This window comes from Chiroxiphia lanceolata, chromosome 10 (assembly GCF_009829145.1).
Source record: "Chiroxiphia lanceolata isolate bChiLan1 chromosome 10, bChiLan1.pri, whole genome shotgun sequence".
In the NCBI taxonomy this organism is placed as follows: Eukaryota; Metazoa; Chordata; class Aves; order Passeriformes; family Pipridae; genus Chiroxiphia; species Chiroxiphia lanceolata.
In genome coordinates this window covers 23,895,246-23,908,115 of record NC_045646.1, presented here as the reverse complement: position 1 = coordinate 23,908,115, position 12,870 = coordinate 23,895,246, and the positions used below count along the sequence as shown (strand labels likewise).

The window sequence follows — 12,870 nt, the reverse complement described above, 5'->3', positions numbered from 1 at the left end:
ATGTCATCAGCCCAGGGGAACGAGTTAAAAACAGGAGTGTTTCCTGAAAATTTGCTCTCAGTGGTAGTTTGATTCATTCTGATCTGACATGGATTTGAATCTCTGGAAGAGTGGCAAGAATCCCTTCTTCAGCAAGACAACAGAAATATTAAGCAGGACAGTGTGGCCTGGTGGAAGATTTTAGTTTCCCTTCGTGGGCTATGTTCCATTTGCTCACCTGCAGCTCTGCTGTGGATTGTGGTGCTGCTGGAGGTGACTGGGCTTGGCTGGGGAATGTGCATCCCACCCCGCCTCTGAACTTGGGATGTGTTTGGTGGGATGAGTTTCTCTGAGTCCCCCCAGGTGCCACAAGCACCTGGGAACTGTAAAAGCACCTGGGGACTGTAAAAGTGGGGTCTCAGCTGCTCTGTGACCATTGCTGCTGAAGCCCCACCCACACTGTCCCTGAGCTGTGGGCTGACAGCACCTGGGAGGCAAAACAGCTGGGATTTCTCCCAAAGTTGCAAAAACCAGCAGAAACTCTTCTCTTCCTTTGGGGAGTAGATCACCTCAGAGCTTTTCAGGACCCCTGGGTGTTTCCTCAGGTTGATTCTGTGCTTGGCACGTGTCATCCCAGCCTTACCAACGGGTCTGACCGGGGCTCTGGGAGGCCACAGGACCCAAACCAAGCAAAGTTCAGTGCTGACGTGCAACCTCCTTGGCTTGGTGGGAGTTGCAAAGGGCGTAAATGAAGCTGGAATTTGGCCCAAGTTTAGACAGGGTTGGCTGAAAGCACCCAGGGAGCTGAGATGCTGGAAGGGAAAGAAAGCAGCTGCAGGAGTTCCACAGAGGAAGGAACCAGCCATGGGAGCTTTCACTTGGAGTAGCCCGTGAGCACTGGAGGGAGAAGGGCTGTCCCATTCCCCATGAGATAGGGCGGTGAGATGCTGCAGCTGCTGCTGTCATCTCAGCCTGTCCCTCCCTGCTCTTCCTCCTCCTCTTCCAGTCCTGCAGTTTGACTTCATCACCCTCTCTGTGGCAGCCTGTCCCCTGGCATCCCTCTTTGCCCTGCTCAATACCTGGGTGGAGATCTGCCTGGACGCCCACGAGTTCCTCTGTGACTACTGGCACAGGGCACTGGCAGGACACTGCGCCATGAGCAGGGAGCTGCCCTCCCAGACCAGTGGTGTTGGTGTCTGGTTTGTCAGGCTGAGGGCGAGGAGAGGCAGAAAGCCAGCCCAGGAGTACAGGGCATGAATTAGGGTGGGGATGGGGTGTCCCTCAGCTGCAGCACCTGCTGCAGAATATTTCCTTGCTCCCGGGCCTTCCTCATAGCCTTTGCCTCTGAATTCCTGCCCTGTGTGTACCATGGGTACATCCACAACAGCAGCCTGCACGACTGCATGAAGTTCATCTTGGCATATGTGCCCCAGGACTTCGTCTTGCAGAGCAACACCAAGTGCAGGTGGGAGCCCGCTCCCACCTCGCCTGGCTCCTCACCTCCTTCCTCAGGCTTGGATTTGCCTTTTTTTGCCTCTGCCACAGCAAACATTTTGTTTAGCAGTGACCTTTAGCCAGGTTCAAGTTGCCCACCCATTTTCCTGAGGTTGTGGGGCCCTTGCTCATGCCAGGACCGAGCGTGTGCTGAACTGTGCCTGTGTGGGGTAATGTGGGGGCGTCACTTGCCACCACTATAGAGGGAGGTGCTTTTGTGAAGAAAAAAGGCCCCTGGGGCCAGGTGACCTGGGTCCCAGCAGAGACTGGCCGAGGGCTGGTTCTACTGTGCTCTGGCATGCCAGGCTGGGAGCAGGGATGCCTGCCAGGAAGCAGATAAGGGTCAGTAACCTCTGCACTTTGCTCCCACAGATACAGAGTGTTCAGGGACCACGATGGCAGCCTGACCTTGACTTACTGGCAGCTGGTGGCCAAATGCTTGGGCTTCATCATCATGTTCAAGGCAGCAGCTGCCCAGCCTGGACAGGTGGCCCAGGGAGTGGTGCTGGGGCAGGGAGTGAGGACCTGCCACCGCAGCCAACCTGCACCTCCCATCCACTTCCAGCACATGGTTTTCTTCACTGGACATGTGATTGCATGGCTGGTACCTGACATTCCTGAGGTTAAGGAGGTTAAGGTGAAGCATGAATGGTACCTGGCCAAAGAGGCTCTGCCTGAGAACACGGTGGGCTGCAGTAGGGCCTCTGCCTCCTCCTTTAAAGCCTTTGTTGCTTTACACTTGCACCAAGGCACAGGCAAGCCCTGGAAAGGGTTGTGGCCACTCCTCCTAGGACAAATGCCAGCTCCCTGTTTCTGTCGTTCAAGTCCTTTTGGAGAGAAAGGAGACAAGAAGCAAGGCCAGGGTCACAGATCCAGCTGCAGGCAGGGACTGGGAAATCGAGCAGCTCACCAGTAGCTGCAGCATGCCCATGGCCCAGGGCACAGTGCTGGCACAGAGAAGCTGCTGAGCGGTTCCTCCTGGGCTAGCAGGTGTGCCGTGCTCTCCCTGCCTGCCTGGCACCTGGGCATTTGGGGACAGCTGTTTCCGAAGATGGGGAGTGTCACAGCTGGCTCTGGGTGTCTGTCCCAGCTCGTTGGCATTACCACACGGTGACTGCCCCGCTGTGCCCATGAGCTGGCAGGGAGGAAATCAGAGCAGTCCCAGTCGCTGAGGGCAGATGAGATGTTCTGGTTGTGGAGCAGCTGAGCAACCATGGCTAGTGCCTCCCTCTTGTCCCCTGCACTGGCAGTGTCCCTGGCACCACCTGCCTGAGTCCAAGCAGGTTGGTGCCTCCCTAGAAAGAGGGCAAAGCCTCCACCACTGCCCTTGCCTCCTCCCTCAACCCACCGCTTGCTGCGTGAGTCTCACCCCGTTAAGGGCATGGCCACAGCAGAGGGCTCAGGTGTGCAAGCTGGAACTCCTCAGCCTGGGCTAAACCTGGCCCAGCATGGGCTGCCTTGGATCTCACCCCAATAGCAGAAATAATATCCACCACACTCCAAGCTGTTTCAGGTTTTATTTTAGAATTTATAAAATTCCAGTGTCATCCATACTCATGAGCCTTTTTACATGTTTGCATATAGTCTCCAAATTCCAAAGTTAAGGCCAAGGGATCATTGCTATGGAAACGTACAATATGGAAGACGTCAAAGATAGGAAATGGACACATGCCACCGTTTGCTGCGGAAGGAGGGTGGTGGGGGGACAGTACTAGGTACAATCACTTCATGACCTTCTTTATAGTGGAGGGTCGGGTTGTGGGGCACGAGCCCATGGTGGTGGGTGCCCCAGATGTAACTCAAGCCTTGCTGTGCAACTGGTGAGGGCACGGGGGCATTAAGAGGAGGAGGAGGAGGGGGTGGTAGGCTTGGTGATGCAGGACAGAACTAAGCTACAGGGGTATTAACCATTTTTTGACAGACGCAGATGGGAAGGTATCACCCTAATTCTGTCGGACCCCTCCTGTCTCCCCTGCTGGAGGCAAGGCCACCCTGTCCTTCAGGGGCAACCAGGCACCCCACAACGGGCCATGGTCCATTTCACTTGGTTCTCAGACTTAAGGAGAGCACTGTGAGGTTTTGATTTGACTTCTGCATAGCAGTCTCTGCCAAGAAGAGCTGGCGTGGGAGGGAAAAGCATTGGCGTGTTCGGCCTGCCCCATGGAGAGAAAGACAAGAAGGCTTGACTCAGCCTGCCAGATCTTTGCTCCCTCATCAGCAATAGAGAAGAGAGGCTAGGGACTCCTGCTTGTCCAAGAGCTGAAGCAGCTGGGATAGAGGAATGGCTCAGACTACAAGCTCTGTAGGACTGAGGCAGGGGAGTAGGGGCACACAAAAACCCCACGCTCCATGCCTCCCTCCACAAAGACGTGGTTTTCCTCTTACTGGCTGGAGAAGCTTGGACACAGTCCCCTTCAAGCAAGTCATGGCAAGGCCCAGGCACAAGTGGCCCCGAGTACAGAGCACGAATCACCTTCTACCGCCACATGATGGAGGCCTCGGGAGGGCTTAGCCTACACTTCAGCCCCCGATGCTGTCAGAGCAGAAGCCTGACTCACACAACCTCTGCAGCCAGGGGCTGCAGCACAGCTGCGCTTGTGGCCCTGGGGCTGAGCCCTGTGCTGGTTCAGCACACAGTCCTACGGATTCACAGCCTGCCTCAGTGTCACCTTGCTCAGCTTCCCTCTGGAGCAGCTCCCACAGCCGCGCAGAGACACAGGGCTCCTCTTGCTTCTCATCCACGCTTCTGCTCTGGCTGCCCAGGCAACAGCTGGAACAGCTGCTCACCCGTGACCGCCGAGAGGCCCCCATCATACTGACGTCTGAGGTAGAAAGAAGGCAATAGGAATGGTGTCACTGCCGCTCACGCCGAGCTGCTGCAGCGCTAGCAGGGGACTGCAGCTTCTCCGAGCCGTGCGTCCCACCAGCCGCTCCTGAGCCGCGCCACCGCAGTGACCTCGGCCAACCCACATCTGTCCCGTCCGGTCACACCGCCACGTGCTGGCTCTCCTGCCTGCTCACACTGCTGGCAAGGGGGAATGAGAGACCATGGGGAACTAGGAGCGGGGTCTGTCATCAAGCACTGGAAGACTGGCCACGTGTGCAGGCTGGGGCTGTGCTTGGTGTGGCGCAGGGGCGCGCGCTTGCTGCACTCACAGGTGTTTTCCTGACCAGGGTAGCCGTACGTTGTTCCATCTCTGTTGCCTCTACAACCTATTGAAGGTTTTGTTCCTTAAAAAGCAAGTTTCTGACCTTTTAGATTATTTCAAGCTCTCCCCACAGTCAGCTATCAGCATTAAATGAATTTTTGGCGGTTAAAAGGAAAAAAAAGTTGATTGCACTCTACAAAGGTAAGGTAAGGCCTGGGATAAACACAAAGGAAAGAGGGCAAACGTTTTGGCTTTAGAAAGTCAAGGAAATTTATTTCCTGAGGTCATGAGACAGGAAGTAGATTCCTAGCCACAGTAAAGGAGGTCTCCTAATGAAGGCGAGAATGCCTAGTCAGACATGCTCAAGAGAGCAGATTGCTCTGCTAGCGCTTGGGAAGCTGCGAATCTTAGCCACTTGGAGTCAATTATGAAGTTTCTAACAAAAACACACACATTTAGTGTTTGAATCTGAGTGGAAGCCTTGTTCCAAAGGAGGAAAGAATATCCATCAAGAGATGAGGGTGGGTCCTAGCCACGGTGATAGCTGAGGGGAGCAGGATGGGGTCTAGCACTCCAGACACCATTAGGAGACCTCTTGGGGCAATTGACTTGTGCTCCAGCCGCTGGGTCAGATTTCAGACAGGAAGTATTTGTGGCAGGTTAGTGTCAGGTCAGCGGGCTGGAGGAGTTTCTGCTTCCAGGTCATTATCGTTTGGGTCCCCAGGGAAGAGTCTTGGGGGCCACTTGAGCCCCAAAGCTGGGGAAGTCTTCAGAACTGCTCATATCAGGGGCCTAGAGCAAACAAAAAGGGAACAAGTTAAGCTCCTGCCCTGCTGTGAACCTACACGGTGAGGCCCTGAGCTAAGTGGCATCGCTGATGTCCCACGAGCAGAGACAATGAGGCAGGGACAAAAAGGATCATTGTGGCATCAGGACTGCCCAGGGTGGAGAGTGAAGCCATCTAGGGATGACATCAAAGAGGGTGCAGATAGGCACAAGGGCTCCAAAGGTCCCAGCTCAGTAATTGGGCCACTGGAGCAGGGTCACACCAGGCCTGCAGCAGTGGATGAGCTGCCACATGCTCCAGCTCACACCTGCAAACACTGAGCCAGTTCTGTGTTGCAGCAATGGGCCCTGTCCCTACCCATAAAAACAACATAACCTGGCAGGACACTTTCTGGTAAGGGTGCCCCATTCTCCAACAGCTCCACAGTGGGGTAGCCAAAGTGGGCTTTGAAAGCTAGACAGGAGAGCCCAGGCCTGTGCTCAGCTTGCACAGGCCACAAAGAGCAGGAGGGCCCTTCACTGCTTTCTCTGTCACCAAGGAGGGACAGTGCTCTGTGTCCCCAGCCCAGATAGGAGGGTCCCCACGCCCTGTGGCCCCAGCCTGCAGCAGAAGCAGCACTCACTCACCTTCTCGTTGTTGACAGTGGCCCAGGGGGCATCTCTCACCACAAAGCCCTTGGATGGGGCCTTGGACTCTTCATGTGAGGAGGGCTTCATATACACCTGCATCGCCTCGTTGTCCACCACATCCGCAAGCTGCAGTAACACAACCAATGAGGGGGGATCTGGATAGCTCCTCAAACTGGTATAACACACCCACCCCTCTATCTCACCATGCTGCAACCTGTTCAAGCTCACCAGCTGTTCTACAATGACTGAATACAGTGTTTCAGCATTAATCTGAGGGCCACAACTCCTAACTGGTGCAAGCTGCTGCAAGGTAAGCACATGCACATCCTGGGTTGTCCCAGCATTCCCATTCACTCCTGGACAGTGGGGGCAGTCCATCTGGTTTGAGGGGGCTGACTGTCACCTGCATAGGGCTTAAGTTCTCCAATGCAGTGGAAGAAAATACCACTTCTTGGTATTTTCTGAGTATATGTCTAAGATATATATATAGAAGTATGTATCTTCTTGGTATATGTTTGAGATACTTCAGACATCCAACTCTGTGGCAGGAGAAATTCTTGCTAAGCCCCCCACAGATTTTCTGAACGCTTACATATTCCTCCTCCAAGTTCAGGATGTGATCGATAGCTTCCTCCACGTTCTCAGGGAGTCCTGTCACGGTCACACAGTTGGGGTCAGGAGCTCCACTCTGGGGAAAGCGAATATCCACCTGCAACAAAAGAAACAGGACAGGACTTACACCTGCACATCTGGAATGCCACAGACTCCCCATGACCCTCATCATTAAGATTCACAGACCACCGTCTGTTCACAGCCACAGGTCTGTTTAGGACCTCCATAGCTCAGACACCAGGGGGTGAGCAGGAATATACCTGCCCCAAAGCTTGTCCAGTTTCCTGTGAAGGAAAGCAGAACAGTCTTTCGAGCATCCCCTTCTGCTTGTTGCTTTCTGGGCAGCTCCTGCGGCAGAGGCAGGAGAGTGGCTGCATTTTCAGACAGTGTCCTTGCACTGTTACAAGCATTTTCACCACCAAGCCACCATCAGCATGAAGCACAATGAGCTTTCTGTGTCTGACACAGAGTAATCCTGGGCCAGGTGAACAGGGCCAAGCACAGCGGTTTGGAAACAAGTGGTGCAGTGTGGATGATCTAGTTTCCAGGGGTTTGGTTTGTCCTAGTTCTTAGTTGATTTCAGACTGGTGCTGGGGGAGAACATTAAGCTGTGGGAGCTCTCCTTGCCACATTGCCTTTGTCTGGAGACCTTGCAGGCAGTGCTATTTTTGGGGAGCCGGGTTTTTTTGGTTCTTGGTGGTGAATGCCCTTTTGTGGGTAGGGCACCTTCTTTAGATATACTTTTTGCTAATAATACTGCTGTTGTTATTGTGATTTTAGTACATTGTTATTTCAACTAATAATATCTCCTTACTGTCCCTTCATTATCAGAAGGGGCAGGGGAAAGGGAGTGGCTTAGTTAGACTTTAGCTCCCTGCTGGTTGTTAAAACCAGCACAACTCCAGGGACTGTGCTCTCTCACAGCCTGCCTTCAAGAGGGGTGCTGGAAAGCTGCACAAGGCAGGACCAAACCCAAAGGTTGCTCATTTGGGAACCAAACAGCTTATTTCAACAACTAAGTCCAGCTGAGATGCAAGTCTCCAAAACCCCATCCTTCTGGATTCACGTTCACTGCTGCCCCTGCAGTAAAACCTGCTGCTGATGCCACATTCTGGCAGGGTAGAGATTCCTGCCCTTCCCAGACCAGCCGACTTTGCCACATCCGGAGCCCTGAGAGTATCCCCTGATTCCCAAAGTCAAGGGAATCAACAGTGGCCTAAAGGAAATCCAAAGGAATTCCTTGAATTAAACTCAAGTAGCTGAGGAGGCCTGGGCACAGCCTCCTCACAGAGACCCCAGCAAGAGACCTGGCTGCCCACTTCAGTAATCAGAGTAGATGACATAACCACCTCCTCCTCTCCCTGAAGACCAGCTGGGACTGCAAGAAACCCAACAAAAGAGCTGCAGAGAGGGACAGAGCTCAGTGCTACTTGCAGGGTTAATCCAGAGCAACAAGGAAGCATTCTCAGGTTCCTCTTCTGGCTGGGTTCCAGCAAAACAGGAAAAGCTCCCAGCCTGGCTCTCAGAGGAGTGTGACTCAGAGTTGAGGTAGTGTGGGGATGCTTCAGCTGGTGTCTGGATGTGGTGTCCAGACAGCCCAGATATCCTGAGCATACCAGGGTGCCATGGCCCAGGGATGCTGCTCATATGCTGGTGGGAACACAGCTGGAGGTGAGCAGGGCAGCACTGGCTTTCTTTTGTGTCTGCTGCAGCTGAAGGTGCTCAACAGGCACAAGACCACAAGATGTGAGCCTCAGGCTCCTGAATTCAGCACCAAGCTGGTACCAAGCTCTTTACACAGGAGCAAGTGGCCACTCAGGTCCAGCGTGACCTGTGCTGCATCGCCCCACCGCTCACCTTGAACTCATCCATGATTTTGCGGATGGCTTTACCACGTGCACCGATGATGCGTGCGTGAACACGATGGTCCAGAGTCACATCCTCAGACACCATCTGCTCCAGCTCCCCAACGATCTTCATGATGGCATCCCGGGCAGCCTCGGCGTTCTTCTCATAGCCAGTGATGGTGATCTGGTCTTGGGCCTGGGGCACAGGGACATGTGTTGAGAGATCATGCTCATAAGCAGTGGAGCAAGCCCTGCTAATCCCATTTACCAGCCACCTTATCCAAGGGCAGTGGAGAGAGTTCAGAGCTCTCGAGAAGATGCTCAGAGATAACCACCAGCCATCCTTGTACTACCTCTGATGTCTCACCTGGCTTTCATCATCCTTGTCAGGGAACTGGATGTTGACCTCATGCTCTGTGCGTATCTGGGTGATCACTGCTCCCTTCCGCCCAATGATTTTAGGGTGATACTTGGGATCCACAGTGACTGTCAGCTTGAAGCTTCGCAAGGCCTGGAACAGGAGAAGCAGAGTGAGAGCAGGGAACACACCATGGCTGGTCCAGTGACATCCACTTAAGTCCCAGCATTTCCTTCTGACTTCTGAGATGCCTGGAACATAATCTGCAGCACCATTGCTTAAGTGTACACAGTTACAGAAGAGCACCCAAGCTATCTGCTGGGACCTTGTGCTTTCACCGAGTTCAGCTGGAAACTACAAACAGCAAACAACCACCCAACTCATCCCTCACCTATTTATTCAGAGCTGTGATAAAGATTCAGCGAGGATAGGTACAGAGAGACTCCCAGCACAGTGAGATTCCTAGCCAGCAGCGTCTCGAAGGCACGTGAAGGCGAGAGAGACTCCGACAGTCCAAAGTTACATCCCCAAACTCTCCCATTAGTTCGTGTTAAATGAGTTACCTTTGGTTAACTCGCTTAACACCCACAGAAAATCTAAGGGTGGTCTTAAAAAAGGGTGGTTCCAGGAGTCTGTGCCCAGAGGCTGAAGCCCTGCTTGTCTGGAAGGAAGAAGGACAGGCACAGGCCTTACCCGATCCTCTTGTTCAGCTTGCAGCTCCTTCACTCGTTCCAGCAGCCCGGCCTTGGCACGGTCCAGGTTGGTAGCCAGCCCAGTGATGGTGATGATATCCGACTGCAGTTCAGGAGCAGGCACCTGGATGTTCACCTGAGTAACAAGAAGGGATTATAATTTTGTATCACTGCTTGTTCTGTATCACTTGTGATGCCTCTCACTGCAGGTTGGCATCTCACTGGTCTCCCCTGCCACCGAGACCGGCTCCCACCCAGGCAGCCTAAAAACCGCAGAATGGTTCAGGTTGGAAAGGACCTCTGGAGGTTATCAAGTTGGGGCACCCAGAGTCAGTTGCCTGGGACCATTTCTAGATGGTTTTTGAAGAGAACTCTCTTTTTCCAGCCATTATCAGGCTGCTTTGCTGCAGGGCTTAAGTCCCCAGCAGTCCCTGTACCAGCTCAGAGAGGCCAGGAAACAAATACACGTTCAATAGCACTGTCTGCAGCCAACATGCACCAGCTCTGGAAGCCCCTGTTGGCTCTGGAGAATTCTCCTAAATGGGCAGGCACAGCTGTTTCCCATGGCCCAGGAGGAAAACAATTCTCACACTGGTGAGGAATCCCTGCAGATGCCAAACAAGTCATGCAACACTCATGACACCAACACTGATCATACAGCTTCAGCACAAAACCTGCTGAGCCCTGGAGCCAGGGACCAAATCACACAGGGATCATTCTCCTACTACGGAGCCTGGGCTCCACGGTCAAGCTGTGACAGACCTGAATATGTTGCAACTGACTGTCACCACCCTAAACACGGTCACTTACAGGTTCTCCAGGATAAAGGGGAACAACTTACTTCAAACTCATCCATCATTTTGCGGATCCCGCTTCCTTTCTGGCCAATGATGTAACGGTGAAGATCAAAGGGAACTTCCACCTCAATGGTGACAGGAACCAGAGCCTGCAGGGGATGGAGCACAGTTTACCAGTGAAAAGACTTCTCCTGTCTCCCATCTTGCTGTGTACTTGCCCAAAAGAACATGTTGCTGAACTGAGGTACATTCCCCTGTAGTCAGGATACAAACTCTACAGGAAGAGAGAACAGCTGGGAACACCAAGACGACCTGTTGTGCATTGAAGCATGTTTTCCAAACAAGCAATCTGAGACCCAACCTGGGGGACAGGCTATTTTCATATCCTTGGCATTTTCCAAGTCTAGCAGAGACTTGAAAAACATAACTAAAAGAGCGTGGCAAGGTCTGCTAAAGCTGGAATGATTCAGCCTCAGTCAAACTCCTCCTCATTCCAGCTGTGCTCCATAAAACAAGCATGTCATACTTCTATGGCAAATAGCTTGGAGCTGCCTACAAGCTCTAGCAATTGTAAGGTCACGCAAGGTATACTATGACTGAAGTCACCAGGTTAAGTCACAGAGCAAAGGGGTTTCCCTTGAGTGGTGCAGACCCCCTCTACAGCCAGCATCACTGACCACCTGCACTGCACCCTGCACTGACCAGCTTTTACTACCACCACCAAAGCTCACATCCAGGCATCACTATCTAAACAGGGTAAGGGGCTGAGAAAGCCACACACCTGCAGTGCCTCCTTTGCTGCCTCGCACTTCTCCCTGCGGCCAGAGATGATGATGATATCACACTTCTTCGGAGAGCTGGGATCTGTGTCCTTCCCGTCCTTGCCTTCCCCACCTTCCTCACCGTTTTCCTGCACAGCTGGATCTGCAACAGGAGCTGGAAACATGGAAAGTCTTGTGTTCAATGTACAGAGCCCCCTCCCTGCTTTTCATCCCCCCACCTTCAGATCCTCAGGCTCAGCCAGCAGTGAGAGCTCAGAGAGGCCTTGGTAAGCTCGTAGAGCCCTTTTTGTTGGGGTAGGTCCTCGTACTCCCTGCACTCTGCAGTGACAACACATCCACAACATCTAGGTCTGTGGTTTGACCTCCTAAAAGTGTCCCCTCTTCCCAAGAGGGAAAGGTTGATGCTAAGCCCAGATTCAAGGACACTGCAGGAACACCAGGGATCAGTTCTCCACAGATTTTAAATAGAACATGTCAACTGGTATGGAGTGCTGGCACACTACACTTATTTGATCATCCCAACTACCACGTGAACATGCATCCATAGGTATACCTGGGTTCTCCTCCCTGTCAGGGAATTTGATCTGGACACCATAGTCCCGGGTGATCTGCTGGATCCGGGATCCTTTGGGGCCCATAATGGAGCGGTGGAACTTTTGCGGGATGGTGCATTCGATTGTCACTTGAGCTTCCTGTGGGAAAGCAGAGTTGCTCTATTGTGATGTAGCCTTTTTCACACCAGAAAACAGGATTATTGTGCATGGTGAAATCCAAAATGGACAGAGGGGAGTCAGAAGATGGTCAGAGGAGGCAATTCCTTCACATAGCATTGCCATTTTGGAGCCAGCTGCCACTGCCCAGGCTGCAGACCCTATATGTTGACAGGAAAGGTTCAAATCCCAGAACTACCACAGGACTTGTTCTCATAAAGCTTGGTCACACAGCAGGTTCAAGGAGGGCACTGCTGAAGCAACAAAGTACAGAAGAAACAGTTTTTCTGTGACATACCAGGTCCTCGATGATCTCCTGGATGCGTTTCTTGGCTGCCTCCACACAATCCTTGGCTCCCTTGAGGGTGACTTTATCACTCTGGGTGCCGGAGCGTGGGAAGCTGACCATCACACCACCGTATTCATCTGCAATCTCACGCAGAACTTGTCCTCTTCGGATGACAAAGTGGCGGTGGTGCTTGGGGTCAACCACCATGGAGTCCTCAACCACGTTATCCTGCCAATAGATGACAGCTAGTCAGCCCTGCCTGTCCTGGTGATAAGCATGAGATGGTTGCACTCAACAGCAATCAGCTTACAACCTCACCCCAAAAAGGAACAACAAGAATGATCTTGAGCTCCCTTGAAGGGCAGCAATTGGTTTTAGGCAAGCAGGTCCTCCACACTGACTCGTTACATTTTGCTACAGTGAGAGGAAGGAATGTAGAAAAAGTAGATCGTACCAAGTTCTTGATGAGGGCCTCCAACTCCTTCTGTGCCTCTTTGACAGCCTCCTCTGTTCCCATGATAGTGATCAGCTCCTGATCTTTGTCCTCAGAGGTGGGGAAGATGATGCGGGCCCCAGTATTGTCACGCACCTTACGTATGTTGCCACCACCCTTACCAATAAGGAACTTGTGGTACTCTGGCTTTGCACGGAGGTCCACGGTGTAACTCTTTGTTTGCTGAAGGGAGCCAGAGACACATGGAGGATGTCAATATATAGAAAATACCCACCAGCATCAACAATCAGC

At 52.8% G+C, this 12,870-nt stretch overlaps 1 protein-coding gene across 3 annotated transcripts in view; it reads right to left on the bottom strand.

The window, feature by feature from the left end:
- Positions 1-2,975: 2,975 nt before the first annotated feature.
- Positions 2,976-12,870, bottom strand: part of HDLBP (high density lipoprotein binding protein) — a 39,029-nt gene continuing 29,134 nt past the window's right edge. For 2 of the 3 annotated variants that reach the window (XM_032697517.1, XM_032697515.1), the window contains exons 18-28: positions 12,580-12,801; positions 12,135-12,353; positions 11,680-11,818; positions 11,126-11,280; positions 10,389-10,493; positions 9,549-9,683; positions 8,865-9,008; positions 8,508-8,693; positions 6,631-6,747; positions 6,036-6,164; positions 2,981-5,414 (exon numbers count right to left, since the gene is read on the bottom strand). In XM_032697517.1, coding sequence (XP_032553408.1) covers positions 5,328-5,414; positions 6,036-6,164; positions 6,631-6,747; positions 8,508-8,693; positions 8,865-9,008; positions 9,549-9,683; positions 10,389-10,493; positions 11,126-11,280; positions 11,680-11,818; positions 12,135-12,353; positions 12,580-12,801 — 1,638 coding nt within the window. In that variant the 3' untranslated portion in view covers positions 2,981-5,327. Of the gene's footprint in view, positions 5,415-6,035; positions 6,165-6,630; positions 6,748-8,507; positions 8,694-8,864; positions 9,009-9,548; positions 9,684-10,388; positions 10,494-11,125; positions 11,281-11,679; positions 11,819-12,134; positions 12,354-12,579; positions 12,802-12,870 lie in introns of all 3 variants that reach the window. The other variant, XM_032697514.1, reaches the window with a different exon arrangement.